The sequence below is a fragment of the Pogona vitticeps genome, chromosome 5 (assembly GCF_051106095.1).
Source record: "Pogona vitticeps strain Pit_001003342236 chromosome 5, PviZW2.1, whole genome shotgun sequence".
Lineage (NCBI taxonomy): Eukaryota > Metazoa > Chordata > Lepidosauria > Squamata > Agamidae > Pogona > Pogona vitticeps.
The window spans coordinates 172,993,142-173,013,118 of record NC_135787.1 but is presented as its reverse complement, the minus strand read 5'-3'; the positions used below and the strand labels follow the sequence as shown (position 1 = coordinate 173,013,118).

Genomic DNA, 19,977 nt, shown 5'->3' with positions numbered 1-19,977 from the left:
ACCCATCAGTGCTTGCAGACTTTTGTTGGACAGTGACAAGAAATATTTTATTTAGTGACTATAAGAGACAAGCCAAAAAATAGTAGACATTGAAGAGGACTGAATTATGGACATAATAGTTTTTGCATTTTGTTTCATAATAAATTTTGTTTATATAACTCTTGCTGATTTTTAAAGTGTTACATAAACAGGACAGGTGAAATATTATCATGTAAAACAACCATAAACACATGAAAATATCTAGGTATACAATTTATGATTAAAACTCTACTATCTCCACAATATATATAGATGTAAAATGTAAAATCTTACAGCTTGGAAACAATGGTCAATCAGCTGTTTTAATTGTTATATCTTAATCCAGTACAGTACATCAAAATACATAATAAATAGCACATTTTATCTCGGAAGCAGATGACATCTAAAAAATAGACCAGTGTGTTGGGCTCACATTGCCAGCAGGAAAAGGGATGCCAAGCTTTACATAGCAAAGGGCAGCCTGAATGTTGACAACACCAGAGGCAGCAGCCAAGACGATCTACAGGATATTTTCACAGGAAGGAATTAAATGTTTAGCCAGGAAGCTGCTTAATTTTTTTCTTTTAGGCATTGAATGGCCTCTGTATGGCAGAGTCAAAAGTTCAGTCCATTTAGAATATAAAAAGCAGCTTGGACTGACCTTTTTCTTTCAAGGTATGTACATTTGGTCTTTTCAATGTACTTGATCACTTTTAAATAAGCTGTAGGTCAAGGTCACTTGCTTCTGCCTGAGGGTAAAATAATGTTACATTTTTAAAAAATCATAACCCAAAACCCCTTTGCCCAAACACCCCCACATTTGGCACAGAACAAGAGCAGAATTCCTGCTGCATCCATGCAAAATGTGGTACTGATCTGAGGTCCAGTTTCATAGTTATATTTTTTGTTTGTGGTACCCTAGTTTTTTCAGTTGGCTTACGGAATGCTGAATCCTGCTGTCAACACAATATATTGGTGCCTTCTCTGGCACCAATAATGTCCTGCACTTCTGTGCCTGAAACCCCCTTAGCAATTGGTGGGCTACAGCACAGGATTTCTATGCCAGAAGTCCCCCTTGAGTCCCCTGTGTGTCCAGATGAAAAGGCTCTTGGTAAGCAAGCAAACATCTAACACTGTCCTATTGTGTTAATAATTTGTTTGAGCTTGATGTGTAAGTAGTTTGACTCAATCTAAGGAACCTTTGTACTTTCACTAACCTCCTAATCAGTTGCTGAGGATTCTATTATTATGAAGAATGATTTTTCTTTATTTTTCGAGAGGAACCTTGCTAAGGCTTATTAATGGACCTGTGAGGAGGAAAACCTACCCTCCAAATGCCCACCTGATGCTTAAGCCACGAAGTATCCCCCTTATACAGCTGCCTGTCAAGCAACATTTCTATTAATTGGCAGTATAACCCCAAAGTTTTCATAATGCCTAGCATATTTTCCTTAAACGGAAACAAAGAAGTGTCATTGATTTCCTGCCCACTTTCCTCGGGGCTTCTAAATCTATATTGCATAAGAGAGCATAGTTGGTTTTTATCTTTTATTCACTGCTTACTGCAAAACCTGCAGGCCAGCTCTGATCTCTCAGAGAGCAACTATGTAAATATTTATTGACACTGCAGTCATTAATATGGGGAGGGGGTGGAGAACATTGCTTTGGCTTTCTGATGCAGGAAACCCTTAATTTTGTCTTTGTAAGGCAGCAATGTCAGGAAAAAAATTGGCATTCTGGTTTGGAGTAAGTGTGACGCATCCTGACTTCCTTGCTTTTTCTCTTGTAGATTGTCATCCGTATAACAACGGGAGGTTTCTCATTTCCTCACCAAAGAGAGTTCCCTTGGTCAGCTCTGTCAGCCTACTTCTCCAGTAAAAGAAAATGGGGCTTATGGATTTCTTAAGACTTGGCTTTGTGGAGATGAATGTTACAGCAGCAACAGTGGCCTTCCTGGTGATCTTCGTGGTTCTACTTTATTGGTAAGCAGATCCATTGGACAGGCAATACACGAGTGCCTTTTCCAGACACGTAGATTTCAGTATGAGTCTGAAGTTGCAATCCTTCAAACAGGCTTGTTTGCAGTTTCCACTGACTTTAGTGGCATTGTCAATTTGGAGTAACATTAAGTCTGCCCAATGAAGTGGATTTGGTTTCCTGACAGCTTGTGCTGTAATAGGTTTGTTAATCTTTAAGGGGCCACACAACCCATTGGCGCAAGTTGGCCCTTTGAAATGTATGTATTGACTGTTCCATTTTGGAGGAAGCAAAATTTATTGGGAATTAGAAACTGCAAAAATTAATGAGCATGTTCAGTTGATTGCTGGTTTCATAATGTGTCAGTTGAATTATAATTGGACCCCTTGGCTTTAAAAGGTAGCTTGTGCAAACCATCTGGGCACATATGAGCCAAACAAGTTCTTTAATGTGTCTCTCATTCAGAGAAATGTGTCTCTCATTCAGAGAAACTGTTACTGTAATTAGGTATTTTGATGTGCTATGAGGTAGAAAGTAAGATAGCTTAAAGAGCAACAAAATTTAACTGGATTTCTAAACACAGCAAAACATATTGGCATCTTTGTGATTTCATGATAGACAATCCCGTGAGAAATAATCATATTCTCTGTATCTGTTTCAAGTAGATAGACAAAGAAGCCTTCTATCAAAGGTTATAGTTTGTGTTTTCCTCAGAATGAGTGTCAAAAGAATCGACTACAATGGTGTTGCATATTTTGTTCCTGGATAACATTGGGATGAGAATATCTAAAATTAGGATATAAGGGGACAGATGTACCCTTGGGGCTGAACCTACTGGCAATGAAGGACTGATCTTTTACAATGGCTCTGGAAATAAGAAGCTAAACAGAAGGAGAACTTGAGCAGTCTCACTCAAATGAGTGCAATTAATGATGTGTACGTGATCATTGTGCTGACAGCAGATGTCACCATAGCTCATCATACACATGATCCTGTCTGTGCATCCTAGAATACATTCCATTGTGATATGCTTTGCCATAGTGAAAGTGTTGAAACAGCTTCAGGTGTCCCACTGGGGATCAAATCGCTTATTATTTCAGGAAATCTTTGATTTGATCTCCCACAGTTTTTGTCATAGGCAGTGCTGCATTTGGGCTACAGTAGAAAAAACCCACAGGTACACACTAGGGGCTTTCAAGTGATATATGTGCATTGTGGGTGGGTCATAGCACTTTGAGTAATAATGATTAAGAATTTAAACTCTTAGACACAAGTTATTATCTATCTATGACTTTTTGGCAGGATCTTAGACTTGGAATGTTTAGTGTATCTTTTAATCCCCTGTTTTACCTGCTCACCAGCTTTCCATAAGTGGTAAATCCCAAACCAAAATGCCTATAAATAAATACAAATCACTGGTAGCTGATGCGCTAATTGTTGGTCACATATATTTATATGGGGAGAATAGACACAGGGACCTTGTTAGGGTTTCTAGACTGTCCTGTACCTGCTCTGTCCTGTGCTTGAACCTAGAGTGCAGTGCAAGTTTCAGAACTGCTGCAGTCATCTCCTCTTTGGTCTCCTGTTGTCCAACTTTGATGTCCTCAAACCTCCTCAAATCCCTACGTCAGTTTCCTGTCTTCACTTGGATTCACCACTACCATGTTTCCCCGAAAATAAGGCAGGGTCTTATATTCTTTTTTTCTCCAAAAATGCACTAGGGCTTATTTTCAGGGGATGTTTAATTTTTTTTCATGGACAACATTTATTCAAATACAGTCATGTCATCTTCTGGTTGCTGCACAATGGTGGAGGGCAGGGTTTAACTTAATTGGGGCTAATTTTTGGGGTAGGGCTTATATTACAAGCATCCTGAAAAATCATACTAGGGCTTATTTTCAGGTTAGGTCTTGTTTTCAGGGAAACAGGGTAGCTTCTTGTGTTTGAATGGTCAAATGTCTTCCCCACCAAATCAACTGCTACAATCTCAAGGCTTTTCTTTCTTTCAAGCTGATGAAGAAATTTGTGAAATTTGGTAGGCTTGTATAAAAGGTCATTGGGGGAAATTCAATTGGTATAGCTATTTCCAATGTGAAGAGTATCATGTATGCCTGCCTGCCTGCCATGCAGTGGATTTAGTGCTAAATTTGAAAGTGTGGGAGTTCATCATTGTGACAGTTTCCATTGCTACACCTGCAGGAAGAATTCAAGTCCCAGCCTTTTGTGATGATTCTTGTCAACAAAAATGATCTAGTAGTTTAAATTTCCCATGGAAGTAGCTGTTTTGGAAAGCCAGTGAACCTTTATTGCCCATACTGTGCATAATAACACGGGGGATTGGAAAAGTATAACATGGGTGTATGTAAAGGATCCACTTGATGCACTATGCTTAGGGCTGATGCATTCATTCATTCATTCATTCATTCATTCATTCATTCATTCATTCATTTAATATAGCTCTCCATATTTTACATTAATATGGTTAACAATGTAAAATAACAAGGCATAACAAACTAAGAAGATGCTATCCTAAAAACAAAGATTGTCTGAATGAGCAAATAAATCAACATTAAGCTTTTGTCATGGGACTTAAATTTGGCCTTCCATTGTCATTTTCAATAATGCTGAAATTGTTTAATTAAAGGGACTATCTCTTTGTCTCTTCTGTTTATTCTTTTAAAATGACAAGCAGTCAACTGCAGAAGAAGCCTGCAGTTACCTTGACAGTATTTGCTCTTTATTTTACAAATTTTATCTAGTGGTGATTCCATGTTTACCTCAAATGGACCCATCTTCTAATAGGAAAATAAAAGAAACATAACTTCATCTAAAAGTATTAAGTCTTAATTAAGTTTTAATGAGAGAATGGTTTACAAAACTTTAATATCTTAGGGATGTCAGATGTTGTGGTTCATTTTACAAAGTGTTGTTATTATAAATAATATGGTGGTTTTTAAAAAATCTATAGTTGCATATTGAATCAAATCTCTCATGCCTAGCTTTGGGTGTACATATTATTTTTGTGCCTTTCCTTTTGCTGCCTACGAGTGTGTTGATAAAATGAACTTATCCCCCTTTTAAAGTTTAATTTACCGTAAGCTTAGCAGTATGAGGAAACTGTCAAAGCTTTCAGACATCTGTGTTCAAAGTGAATCTTCACTGGCTTGTCTAAACAAATCTGATTGTTAGAAACATGGAAATGTAGGGGTAGGTGTCTGTATGTCTGTCTTTCTGTGCTATCTCTGTGTATGTATGTGCCTGTGTCTGAGAGAGACACGACAGCATGGGAATAAGAGAGACCCGTATAAACACTTCAGATTGCTTTGTTTCAGGTTTCAAAAATGGGCAGTTACAACAGGTGCCTGGAGTTGATATTATCTCACAGTCCATGTATGGATGCAGACATCACCTTCATCCTTTGTAGCCCATATGCAAATTGCTGGAGGAAAATAGGTGTAACTCAGCTATCAACAAAGATGCATGTGTTTGCCCAGGGAGGATAGACAGAGAGGACCTTGTTAGGTTTCCCAGACTGTTCTTTACCTGCTCTGACCTTTATTGACCTCCCTTCAACTTAGACTGATAATCTTAGAGTTTCATGTTCACATTCTTCAGTTATGCATGAATATGTAGTGAATGTACAGTATTCCAAAATCTGCACTGTTGTAAATATTACATTTAAGTTTGCCACTGGTAAAATGTACACAAAAAGCTTATTTTCAGAGAAGATGTTCATAAGATGATATATGCATCACCCGCTTTACTATTCAGGGGAAAGCTTATATTTGGAAAAGAGTTTAATAACTATGCATATTTTAGGGGAAATGAACAGTATTTGAAAAACAAATGGGATTTGCAAATTGATGCGGAAATAAAATGAACTTAATAGGTGAGGTCCAATAAAATGGGTGATAAGAGGTTTGACAAGTTAATTTAGCCTTGTCCTGACTGTTTTCCCCCTCATTGGAGAAAGGTGGCCTATAAATAAGACAGTTATTTAATCAATATATGTTAATTAACAGTCTCCATTTCAATGTATTCTCGAAGGTTTTCATGGCCAGGATCTGATGGTTGTTGTGGGTTTTTCGGGCTCTTTGGCTGTGTTCTGAAGGTTGTTCTTCCTGACGTTTCACCACAGCCATAAATACTCAGCAACAGAGCATGGACAGAGTTCCTACTCCAGTCCTTTGAAGATGCCGGCCACAAAGACTGGCGAAACGTCAGGAAGAACAACCTTCAGGACACGGCCAAAGAGCCCAAAAAACCCGCAACAACCATCAGTCTCCATTTCCTTATATGAGCCTGTTAAGAATATACTACAAAGTCTTCTCTGAAGGACATAATAAGATCTTACCATGTAGACTGCAGGAGTGCATGACCGAGACAGCCTGCACATTCTTTTAAGGGTTAAAATAAACACTGGGAAGTGCTGTGAAATTTCTCCATGCTTCTCTTTAGCTCAAATTGAGCCGGGTCTCAAATGGCTCTTTTGTTAGGGCCATGTGATGAAATGAGGCAGTCTCTTCACTGTGTTAGTTGATGGAAAGATCTGTAGAAAAACAATGATCATGTGCTTGAGCTAGTGCTGGTAAGAAAACATTTGCATCACTTGGCCTGCATAGATAACATTCATGTCTGTAGTATGAGCCATTTCCATATGTGTGTTTTTGTGAGCTGTTTAGCACGTAGTTGAGACTCTCTTCCCCCTAAATAATCTTATTTTTTGGAGCATTCGGCCCTCCTCCTGTAGAGGAAAGAGGACAATCTATAGTTTCTATAGTTATGGCTGAATTTGACAGAAATGTAGGACTAGATTCATAAAAATGAAAAGTGCTTATCTAATAAATGTTGGAATAGCAACAGCATGTTACACCTTTAAGAGGTCTTGATGGGAGGGACTTTGGTAATTGTTTCTCTCTCTACCTCAATTTCCTTTTCCTGCCTTTTTTTTTTTTTACCACAGTCAGGGTTTTGATTATGTTTAGCAATGAGTCTGTTAGAGAGAGGTTTGTAATGGCAGTGTCAGTGTTCATGTAACCAGTCAGTTAGTGAAGCAATTAATGACACTAAGTAGTTAAGATATTATACTATGTAACTAGTGAATGATTGCTTTGGATTGTATTCTGACATGAAGATTTTGTAAGTAAAAGAGAAGCTTTTTTATTCTTTCTAAACCAAGAATCTCTGACTATTTATATTGAGACTGTAAAAACACCTTCCAAACATTACAGTTTTAGGGACACAAGGAGAACTTTCCCCCTTTCCATCACACAACAGCTGTTTATCATTGCACTGCATCCTCCATGTTCACCCTTCCCAGTGGTTCCTTTTGTTTCTTTGTTCTCTCATTTGGGTGCCAATGTGGGAAAGATCCTCTAATAACTGTTGTTTTAAACTTCCTTTGAAAAGCCTCAGAATAAAAAATTTCATCCTGTTTTGTGAGATGTTAGAGTCCAGATTTTAGTGCAAAACAGTGTGTGTGTGTGTGTGTGTGTGTGTGTGTGTGTGTGTGTGCATACACAAATTAATTATGTCTCACTGCAGCCATTCTATGTTGGCTTGTGAGCCCTGCAAGAGAACGTGCTGACATTGTCCGCTGTGTCTTTCAAACCTTGTGGTTTTTGCATCCTGACTTGCACAGCCTGGTGCAGGGAGTTGTCATATAAAAACCCAGGAAGAGTGGGTTTGTTAAACTCACCTCATTAGCATGTCACAAAGTCATGGACCTCAAGCTGCTGCAGAATTATTACTGCTGTTTAAAGAAGTGGAATCTTCCTCTTAATGCTTACTATAAAATTATTCATTTAGAACAAAGGTGGGCAATTTTGGCAGATCTGGGAGCTAGTTTTCTGCCCCAGGATCCTGTGTGGATTTCATGGATAGCCAAAACATGCAAAATTCAAGATTTTACAGCACTGGCACCCTTGCTGTGTCATTTTGTTTTATTTACAGTAAAATATTTTTACTCTACTTTTTTTTCTTAGAAGGATCCATCATTAAAAAGACAATATTAAAAAAGCTAAAAACAGAAAGTATACAAATATTTAAAAAGAATCAAACAAGTTTAATATGAAAAATACTGAAAACACATTTAAAACCAACAGAGCACAACAATCCATTTAAAAATACCCTCTCTGACAGCTGATCACTAAGGAAAAGCCTGCCTGAAGAGAAAAGTCTTCACCTGCTTCCAGAAGGACAGCAAAGATGGGGCCAATCCGGCCTCCAGTGGGAGGGAGTTCCAGAGCCTGGGAGCAGCAACAGAGAAGTTCCTGCCCCATGTCCCCACTGAGTGCAAGTAGCCCAGTTTTCTGTGTCGCTGGGGGCTAGACTTTGTCAGTATCCTATCATTTTAAGAGATGGGTAGTTCTTTCCATGTTATAGCCAGCGTTCTTTCAAATTTTCAGTTTTGCTAAGTTTGGCTCTGCCCCTCGTATGCACAATTCCCCCCCCCCCCGGGTCGGGGTTCCCATGCAGCCGGAACCAAAGGGGCTGAAAACTATTGCTGTGGGTGCACAAAGGAGGAGGAACACAGCCCACGTAGAGCATGTTACAGTAATCCAGCTGAGATGTAACTAGGGCATGTGTCACCCAAGCCAGATCAAACCTTTCAAGAACTGGGCGCAGCTGGTGCGCTAGTTTTAACTGTGCAAAGGCACTCTTGGCCACTGTCAAAACCTGGGCATTTAGGCTCCAACATCCATCACAAATTAGGCAGGCCCCCTCCCTACAGAATTTTAGAAGGTTAGTAGATAGAACTCAGGCCTTTAGCAACATCCTAGGCTAATATTTGAAATCCACATGCTATTGATTATTTTTATTGACTGACTGATTGATTGATTGATTGATTCAATTTGATATACCATCCCTACTAGCATTATACTAGTGTATATTTTGTTTATTTTATTATGGTTTATGTAAGTTGGTTTGTTTTAAACCGTCGATCACCTTTTCTGTTTTAGCTTTTAGTGTTATGCATGCTGATTTCTGTTTATTCTACTAGCTGTTGTAGGCTTTGCATAATTATGTAAACTGCCCCAAGGAGTGGGGTGGTCTATAAGCAAAGTAATTACAGTACATTTATCCTCTCCCCAATGCCCAGAAACTGGAAATGATTGGAAGTGTCTTTCTGATTTTGAAAAATCGGGGTTTTTGTTTGGTTTGACGTGGGGGGTATACTATTGATTGAAGAGACAAATCCTGGATTCTACGGAAAAAAATAATTCTCTTTTTTCTTTTCATGAGGAAACAGTTTTTTGGGGGGAGGGCAAGGGGTCAGATGGGATTGGGACCTGCAAAACTAGAATTGGGGCAGGGTACTTCCCAATCCCAACACCCTTTCCTCTCCTCCAATCGCCCATGGTACTGGTGTAGCTTTTCACAATACTTTGCTAAATGTGTCTCTGTTCTGCTCCCTCTGCCTCTTGGCCCCACCTGTCTGCTTCTCAACCACAGCACCTTCAAGCAGACAGCCTTGTGCCATGGCAACATTTTTATATTTTGAATTTTTTTTTCCAAAACAAAACCTTATTCCATCTGTAAACCAAATAAATCAACAGGTGAGACCCGTGAGACCCATTTCTCTGTAGCCATTTCCCTCCAGCTGCTCTGTGTTTACGTCTTGCAGGCGTATCAAACAAGCTGGCCTACCGGCTTGGCTGTATGGAGTGCAGGTTTCCTCAAGGCCGCAGTCCTGTCATAAACATTGTAGGTTTTTACAATGTGGGTAATAATAAGATTACTAATAGCGCAGAAATGTTTGCTTATTTACTAGCATATCATTTAGAAAGGAGACATTGCTGAGCTGTCATGGCTGCTGACACTTTGCTGAGAATAGTATTGGTTATTATACTCTTTTTCCCTGGTGGGGGAGTGGGAATTGGAGCAGATAACTTTAAAGAAGGGCTTTTTTAATGTAGTAAAGGCTGAGAGGAAAAGAGAAAGGCCATTTACCCAAAGCAAACAATGCTGTCATTTATTGCAACCCTCTTGTTGATGCAGGCATATTACTGAATGTAGCAATGTAGGTTTTTATTTATGGGTTGCTTTAAAAACAAAAAGATGCCTTATTTCAGTGGCTTTGGCTGGATGATACCAGTTTTGTATAAAAAGATACTATACAGTATAAGCAAAAGCTCCCTCAAGGACTTGTAACATGGCAAAGAGACCACCAAGAAGGGAATAAAAGAAGAGAGTACAAAACAGATAAAATATATTGTGTTTCCAGCATTATTGATGGATCAACTGCGCTTATAATTCTGAAAAGGGACTGAGCCATGGCTACTGGAGGTAGAGAAGGGAAGAGGAAAAAAGTTTAGCTATTCAACAACATATGTAGTCATGTCATTTTCTTTTTTTTTCTCTTTCTTTCTTGGATATTCCACTGGGCAGTTCGGGCTACGGTGGAGAACAGAATATTTCAAACTTTAGTATCAACTCAGTCAAGCAATCCACGGGAAGACTGTGTTCCCTCAAATGAAACTATCTGCATTTTGAGATTCTCACAACAGGCCCTTCCTTCAGTGCTAATATCCAAAGCTGTTTTTTTAACTTGCTTTATTTTTAAACGGTTTAGTGGGACCTAAAAGCAGTTGTTATTGTCAGCTTGAACCAATTGGGGTTGGCAAGTTTGTTGACTTCTCATTCAGCAAATGATTTAATAGGTCTACTCTAATTGAGTAGTATTTATTTGGTCACTGTTTAGCTGCTTTGAACATAATTTCATGGAAGGGCAGGGTGCAAATTTAACCAATATATTAAATATTCATAAGATGGGAATTGTATGTATACTAAAATGGAAAATACTTCCCATTGGCTAGGTTTGCAACTTAGACCCTGGTATGCATTAACCTTCTATTACTGTGTTTTTATGTTTGTAATTGTCTTTTGTTCCTTTGGTTTCAAGAAAAGTGGCTTATAAATAGCTAAACAAATAGAAACATGATGTCCAAAAAAACCCCAACAAGTGAAGCATTTTCCATTGCCACAAATCTGTGCCAAGGAAGCTGCATCTGTTGGATAACCGTCTGGCACAACATGTTAAAGTAATATTCATTTTATTTTGGCCTTTATATGGAAACATTTTAATAGCTCTTCAAGTCAGTTTACAATGCAGTTAAAACAAAGGTCACATCTTAGGTAACATAATTAAATAACAGAAATACCCATGTGAAGAGCTGGATCAAAACAAAAGAGTTTAAAATGCAGTATCCTTCTAATATTTAAAACAAAAGCCATTAAAAGGCTTCTGGAGCCCTGTGGTGGAGTGGTTAGATTGTACTATTGAATGAAAACTCTGTTCACAATCCGGGTTCAATCCCTGGTAGCCAGCTCAAGGTTCACTCAACCTTCCATCCTTCTGAGGTCAGTAAATTGAGTACCCAGCTTGCTGTGGTGTGGGGGAGGGCATTGTGTAGTCTGAATGATTAAATTGTAAACCTCCCGGAGAGTGGTTTAAGTGCTATGGAGCGGTTTGTACTGTGAGCATAACATTTTGCTTAAAAAATAATAATACTGTACTGTAAATACTTTAAAGAATAACGTAATTTTGATGCATTGCTCAAAAACATACTGTAGTAGCCACCAGTTGTCTGAAATTGCATTCCTTTGTCAGCAAGCCTGGCAGTACAGACGACATGGAATAGCTTCATATTGCCTGTCAATCAGTTCGAAGTCTTCAGTTTTGTCATTTATATTTATGTTCCACTTTTCCTGCAGTGAGCTCCAGGTGACATAAATGATTCTCATCCTTCCCACTTTTATCCTCACCTCCTGGGAGGTAGGCATGACTGAATGAGCATGGCTTACCTATCTATAGGTTCTCCCAGCAAATTTCATGACTCAGTGGGGAGTTCAACCTTTGGAAAGATTCTTTTGGAAAGTTCATGCAGAGAATGCACCTTGTGCTTGTATTTTTTGGTGTAGCTCTAGTAAAATCTGGTGCTGGCTAAAGCATAGTGACAAGAAGGATTAGTGAGCTAGACGTTATTGCTTATTTTATGGGAAAGGTTTGTGTAACATGGATGTTAGAGGACTTTCCATTATCTAGTCTCAGACATCCATGACAAAGCAGATATTTGGAGAGATCTTAAAACAAGCCATTTTATAGAGATTTGTCACTGAGGCTTTAGCAGTGTTGGATTATACATCTTCAGGAGGAAGTAAAACAAATTCTGCCCTTGTTTAAATCCCTAGAAATCCTCAGTGTTCATGTGTTTACTTTGCTGATAAGACAATGACTGCTCTTGTCTCAAGAACTGCGAATTTTCTGCTGATCCTAAAATTTGCGTCAAACCTATATTTCTGCTTGAAAAGAATGATACTTGTAACATATCAATATGATAGAGGTAAATTGATGCATTTCCTTTTAAAATGAAAAAGAATACAATACAGCTTGGAAAAGCTACTTTTGTGGGCAAATGTTCCTCTAGTCTAGCCAGTGTGCCAAGATTCCATGGTAGCTGGGAATCTGAAAATTTGTAATCTACAAAGGTAACTTCTTCAGCATTGGCTTTTAACTATTGTGAACTGTAAGCTCAAAAATCACCTATGTATAAAGGCTGGTAGATGGCTTTTTTCCTGGCTTTCCATGGAATTGTAGAACATTTGCCAACTGAGAAAAGAATTTCTGAGCAGTTTGTGAGGAAGATTTCCTCATTTTGTGTTGGCCGAATTGGTTTTTATCCTCTTTTCATGATTTTACATTTCAAACAAGTCAGTGACACATGCCTTTATTCCATTCTGCTTGGATTACTTCAATGCACTGGACATGAAAACTTCAAGCTTCTACAGTTGCAAGATATTGCAGCCAGGGAGAACTGAACAGGGAGAACTAAAATCCACTAGAGCAGCTTTACTGGCTACCAGACTATATTTCTGGACATTGTTCAGAGTGCTGGTTATGATCTAAAAAGCCTTAAACACCTTGGAATCAGGCTATCTGTAGGACTGTGTCTTCTGAGTTTCACCTAGGTATTAAGATTTTCTGGGAAAGCCTTTCCTATCACTCTCACTGGCACTCCTGTTGAGGGCTGTTCCCAGACTCCTTCTAAGCTAATCCAAACTGGCCCTTTTCTTCCTGAACTTCACTGGAAGACAGAGCTTTCTTGTCAAGAAACTGGATCCTACGGAATGAGTTTTAATTAGGTGATTGTGTGGTGTACTATTTTTTACATTTTAAGTCAGTGGGTTAAAGCAGTGGTTTTGTTACTCGGATGTTTTCGAACTGCAACTCCCAGAAACCCCAGCCAGCACAGTTGGTGGTGAAGGCTTCTGGGAGTTGCAGTCCAAAACTCCTAACCCATGGTTAAGAACCAGCACTTGGATGAGGAGCCAGGAGCTTGATTCTCCATCATGACCTCTGGCAGAAGACCTAGCCTATGTGGTCTTGGGCAAGCTGCATTTTTCCCAGAGTGCCTCCGGAAAGAGAGACTGGTGAACTGTTTGTGAACACTTTATACCCAGAAAGCCTTGGGAAGGTTAAACATGAGTTGGTAAAGAACAGTACCTCAGAAGAGGAGCACTTCGTTTGCAGTCTTGGAAGGTCTCCAGTTCATTCTCTGGCATCTGTTAAACTAGAGAGCCATGGTGGGTGAGTTAACCAGCCATGTACTTGATACGCTGGATCCAGTCTTAAGTAGGTACACGCAATGGACCAAAGGTTTTATTTGGGATAAAACAGTTGTGTGCTTGCTCACAGTGGCAGCTGGTGCCCATTGTGGCTAGGGGGCACAGCAGCCAATGGTGGGCAGAGTCAGGAATGAGAAGCAGAGATGAGGGTGAAAGGAAGTATTCAAGCAGGCAAGCAAGCAGCCATGTACATGTGCCCACACACGGTGGAAGGCATTAACTTAGAACAAGCCTTACACTCATCTCATTCATTCACTTCAGCTGGAAAACAGAAAAATACACCATACCTCTAAATTAGAGGTGGCCTTACCTGCTGCTTTGAAGTGGGCCAGTTTCCTTATTTACTCACATTTATCCTCTCTCTCTCTCCCTGCCCTGCCATTTCTCCACTGGATTGATCCTTCTGAAAGAATGTTCTGGAACCTCTAAATCTGATAAGAGTGAGGAAGAGCTATGCCTCATATACCACAGACCTTTAGAGACTCAAGAGCTTGCATCCCCAAGAGGATAGCACACTCTGGACCTCTCCTAGCCCACAAGAATATTGGAGGATGAAGACAGAAGTCCATCTACAAGCTGTTCAACTACAGGGAAGGACTCCGTAGAAGGAGAGACCTCCTCAGGGATAAAGGATCTGTCTGAGGGAAGGCTGTTCCTGTCAGGGAAACCAGCCGGCCATACCCAGGTCCTCTATCAGCTGCTCAAATGCCTGTTATTTGAGAGTTGGACTCCAGCACCCAAGCCATATTAACTTCAGCCTAGGATTCTGAGTTTGTTGGAGATCATGCCCAAATCCTCTTGCACAGCTATGCCAGTGGTATAAACTTGGGAGGTGAATAAGCTAAGAAATCACCACAGGCATTATCACTTGTATACTGAGTCATGAAACTCACAATGTGATTGATAATATCTAGAGTGCTTTTTAACTTCAGGCAGTTTGCCTCAAAAAGTTATGCCGTTTGTGCTATGCCAGCAGCATTAGGTATGAGGATTTGGGCGAATGTCTCCTCCAGTGCTGCTCTGTGCCTGTTATGCACACCGTTATCCCCTGTATGGATTTCCTAGGATGCTGCTCCCTTTTTAAAGCTTTACTTGTAAAGCTTTATTGACAGTAGGTCAATTTGCCAGAGGTGTGAGATGTAAGAATTGCAATCCTGGGGAAGGAAGCAAGGGGACAGGAGACTATTGTGGTTTGGAGGAGCAGAGAAAGGCCTGTGGAAGTCTAAGGAGTTCCTCATCAATGCATGATAAGGAGGTAAGAACCCTCTTGCAGTAACTTGGGATTCAGGGAACTGTGACCCAAGAAAGTAATATTTCCAAGCTGTTGGCAGGGGCAATAAGTATGATGATTTGGGGACCCATGGAAGTAAGTATTGGCACTTTCTTTTATCCATTTTGTAGCCATCAATTCTTGAAGTTGGAATGCTATGGGGATATTACAAAACACTCCTATAATGAAGCCACCAAGATCCAGGCTCTGTGTCCTTCTGACCCTTTCAAGGGGGAAACTGATTCACGCCCATTGTATATCTTTTTAAGTTTTATGGCACGTACCTGGAGGAGAAAGAACTATATATAAAGATTGTGCTAATTTAAAACGGGGCAACGTTTGAAGGACAAGCTGAGCTATTTGTGGTGTTTTCGCTGGGAATGGTTTTTAAATGATGAAGCTTCAAGTAATGTTATTGTGCAGGAATTTTATTTTGCTGTTTTTTTAAAATACATTTTTATAATGTTATTCTGAAGACAATTATAAGCAAAGAAAAACTGTAACGCTTCCTTCCTTGCCACCAAAAAGCTGCTTTTTTGTGCAAAATGTCTAAACAGGGAAGACTATATCTAGTTGCAGAGATGATCCAAGGGCTACAAAGAATGAAGGTCACACGATAGTAAACTGAAGGAGGGGAAATTATAGCCTTTCTTGTGCTGTTTTTGTGAGGCATTGCTTGGCAGCTGTGAATGATCTTTGCTTAAAGAAATTGTCACACAACTATTTGTGTTTTTAGGAAAGCCTAAGTGCACATACAGCTGCTGTGTTTCCACTGCAAACAGACTCATCAAATGAAGGGTCAAAAGGCAAACAATGATCACCCCACACTGTCACCCATATACACATGTCCTGAGTGGACACCACAGAGTTTTCGCTACACTTTGAGCGAGGTGGTAGAGTTACTTCAAACAAAGCTGCTTTATTTGAACTTATTGTCATTGCTTGTTCCTTTTAGTCCATTAATACAGAGTAGGCAACCTTTCGGCCTCCAGATACTGTAGGCTTCATCTTCCAGCAGTTCTAAACAGCACAGACATTGATGGGGAACTGTGGGGGTTGTAGTCCAAAATGTCTCGAGGGTCCAAAGGTTCCCAGTGCCTGCGTTGAAGAGAGTGGTCTGTGCCTAATGCATGCGAGCAATATTTTTGTTAAATTATACAGGCCAACTCAAGCTTTGTTTGCTGCTTCAATTAACCAGAGGGTTCATACCTCTTAAATAATAGTTTCAACTGAAGAATGCTATATTTTTGATTGTCAAATGTCACTGATAATGCTCTGGCTGTCACTGTGGGCTGCACTTCCCAAAACAAAAATACCTGGTACTGGTAGAAATTTGGCAGCATTTTCTCTTCCAGAAAAGCAAAAAGAGCTGTTTCAGAACCCAGATGTTTCACAGATATGCCATTCCTTTCTACCCAAAATTACACAGCAAGACTGCCTAGCTGCCGAGGGGGCTTTGCTAGCAGATGGTTCTGCAGTCCTTAAAGCGTATTAGTCTGTTAACATGCTTGATATATTTAGTAGTACTATTTGCTCTTGAAAGTTGTTTTGTTTGAAAGTAACTTCCGCATAGCATTTTAGCTAAACTCCGTTAGCCCAACCAGATGAAATGGTACAATGTCATGCGGGAAGGTATATGTATAATGCCTCAACTTCTTGTTTGCAGACCTGGAGTGTGATGTCCAATTAACAGCTTTTCTCAGTTTTAAAACCATACCTCCAATGCAGCCTCCATCTTTCCTAAGTTACATCTAAGAAACATGCCTGGCAAAATCCATCTGACATGAACTTTTGAGACTCACATGCTTTGCATTAGCAACAAGACACTGGTGCCAGCCTGATGAAGTGGGCCCTGATCCACAAAAGCTAGCTGATACTGTAGTATGATTTCTTTAGTGATCTATAAAGGTATTGCCTAGTCCTGCATTCACACAACTGGTTTGCTTTTGGGGGGGCTTTCTTACAGCTATCACATAATGATATCCACAAAGATTGGGCTATTCAAGAATCTAAGGTATATTTTCAAATTGTAGGTTATTCTGACTCAGAAAGTTACTTAAAAAAATAAAATCCCCAGAATTCCCAGTGGCTTTGGTGACTAGGAATTTTGGGAACTCTTGTTCAAAAACTAGCATTTCCAAGCAAGCCCTCAAGAGGGTTGACAATCTTGCTAAAATCCGAATCATTTGGGAGGGAAACAACTATGTCTGGATATAGTGATGTGCCTAAGAATCCATGTTTAAAAGGAAAGTGATAGTTCTTTCAAACAGAGCAATCACTTTGTCAAGAGGATTGGATGAAATTCAAAACATCCTGTTTTCCTGCAAATGTGCTCAGTGATAATGGAGGGGGAGGGTAGTAGGAAGGAAAGTACATTCCACACCAATTATGGTGTGTCAGTTGAATTGTTTTCAGAGAGCATATTTTTCCCTGTCTTGTTCCTTCCTTATCTTGCTCATGTAAATGTAGACATGTGTGTGTGTGCATGTTTCCATGGAAGATTAAATTCTGTGGCAATCGCTCTTCAATAAAAGTTTATGGAATTGTAGTTGTAAGAAACGGTGGAGTGAGAGATTTTGCTATACATTGTTTTTTTTCTTGCAGTCAATGAGAGCTTGCAGATTGCATGCTGTTTGTATGCTCCCATTCAGTTCAGAACAACAAAACTATAAATGCTTAACCCTGTGGGCAGGTTTGTTACCAGCTGTGTTCAGATGAGGTTCCTGTGTGCCTTTAACAGCCTCATGATAAACAGAAATTCAGCAGGTCTCACTGTGAAGAAGCAGACATGAAGCAACACAGGGATGGGCAACTTGTGGCTCTCGAAACGTTCTTGGACTGCAGTTCCCGTCAGCCTTGGATGGAGTAGACATGCACTTTTTAAGGATAAGCCACAAGCAGTTAGTTAACGGGATTCGTGTTTCTTTGTTTTATTTTTGTATCCAAAATATCCATGGACCATCCTTGTAACAGAAGCCATTATTACATTAATTCTTTGTCCAGAGTTTATTTCTAGATGAACAGCCTGTTGACTGGATGAGACCCAATATAAATGAGGCCACTTGTGGGTGTAGAACGTTTGGCAAAATAAAAATAATATCACTTTAAAAAAATTAATAAATAAGTAATAATAGGGTATTATTAAGACAAACAATATGCACATCCTTTTATGTTCAAGATTTCTAACATCCCGATGTCTCTTTTTCAATCAATTTAATAAATAGGCCTGTTCAGAAGATGAAATCAGGATTCAGGATGGTCAGATTGTAGAGCTGGATGAAAACAAAGGTATTGAGGTTCAGGAGGAAAAAAGGTAATGTTCTGCATTTAGACAAAACAAAATATCAGATGCACAAATGTGTGATGGCTAGTTTGGCAGTAGCTGAATCCAGGGATCTATTACCCCACAAGCATCTATAGGATTTAGTGTACCACAAAGTAAATATGGGTCAACAAGTGTGGTGTGCCTTCAAAAAAAGACTGATACCCTACTAGGTTGCACCAACAGAAGTGTAACATCTAGATCAAATTATGTTACTAACAGCAATGAAGAAATCTATGGTCACCTAGGATGTGATCCATTTCACTAGAAATACAGTATTAGGGACTTGCTCCCTGCCTGTGGAACTTCCTCCCAGGCTGGCCCTGTCTCTGTTGTTCTTCTGCTGGCAAGCAAAGACATTCCTTTTTAGGCAGGCTTTAATATGTACAGTGGGGTCTCGACTTACGAACTTAATCCGTATTGGAAGGCAGTTCTCAGGTCGAAAAGTTCTTAAGTCGAATCTGCATTTCCCATAGGAATGCATTGAAAACCATTTAATCCGTATCTGCTCTTTTCGTCCATAGAAACTAATGGGAAGCTGCTATTCCGCCTTCTGCCACTAGAGGGGGATATATTTTTTTCTTTTTTCCTTTTAACCTAAGATGACTTAGGTTTAAAAAAAAGGAAAAAAAGAGTTCGTAACTCGAATCTAAGTTCGTAAGTCAAGTCCATATATTCCTATGAGAGCAGTTCGTAAGTCGAAACGTTCGTATGTCGAGCCGTTCGTAAGTCGAGACCCCACTGTAAGCTGTTGCCAAGGGTCGGATTTTAAGGGGCTTTTCTTTTGTAATGTATTTTTAAAGGGGTTTAACAGAACTTTATATAGGACCTTTTAATAATTAATATTTTAATGCTTTTTATAGTGTGAATTTTCTTCCAAATTTGTAATTGTTTTCATATTTGCATTTTAAAAACCACCTTGAGACCCTCTGTAGGGACAGAGGCAAAGCAGAAGTTAAATAAAGAACTGCAAGAGTTTTTTTGTTGTTTGTTTGTATTTACTAATTATAATAGATATTCCAATATTTTTGCATGCATATATTATATGTGTAATGGTAAGTGCATAATATGACCTTACAGAGTATGTAATCTTATTTATAAGCTTTTAAAATAAATGAATGATTATCCTGCCTCCTTCGTTGGGAGAGAACTCAGTGCAATTTTTAATAGTTTTAGAAGCTAAATTAATAAACAATATCAACAGTTTATGAGAAGAATAGCTGTGAAAAGCTTTCTAAAATGACACATATAAGCTTATGGATTTTTAAGTTCATTAAACGTATACTTCAGTTTAAAGATAACACATTGGATTAATTGAATTGGTTTTAATAGGTTAAATGACTAACTGAATACATTTGCAGCATGTGCTTAGGAAAAAAAGCAATCATTTGGAGAAAAGGGCACCTCTAAGTTTAAAGGTGATGTGCACATGGCTTTTAAACTGGGAAACTTTTTGAGAGAGGTTTTTAATTGTTTCTCTTAGCCAATGAATCAGCAAAATGTTGTGACCCTTACTGTTAGGCTGGCAGGGCTGCATGCAAAATAGTGTGATTACCAGACGTTATTTTAAAAGCTTGTTGCCGAAGCCCAGATTTGGAAATGGAACTTGGAAGGCTTTGGCCAGCCTGCTCCAACCTGGCCACCTGCATTTGTGTCCTCTAATGACTCTTGCCATCTTTGCCGATTTGAGAAATGCCCATGTTTGCTGAGGATGATGGGGACTGTAGTTTAGTACGCCTGGAGGTGTCAGTCTGGGAGAAGC

General features: G+C 39.3%; 1 protein-coding gene across 2 annotated transcripts in view; it reads left to right on the top strand.

Moving 5' to 3' along the window:
- TBXAS1 (thromboxane A synthase 1) overlaps positions 1-19,977 on the top strand; it is a 311,542-nt gene that overhangs the window by 35,997 nt on the left and 255,568 nt on the right. Inside the window, exons 1-2 of one of the 2 annotated variants that reach the window (XM_072999994.2) lie at positions 1,552-1,625; positions 1,808-2,000. In XM_072999994.2, the coding sequence (XP_072856095.2) occupies positions 1,903-2,000 (98 nt within the window). In that variant the 5' untranslated portion in view covers positions 1,552-1,625; positions 1,808-1,902. Of the gene's footprint in view, positions 1-1,551; positions 1,626-1,807; positions 2,001-19,977 lie in introns of those variants that run through there. The other variant, XM_020800497.3, reaches the window with a different exon arrangement.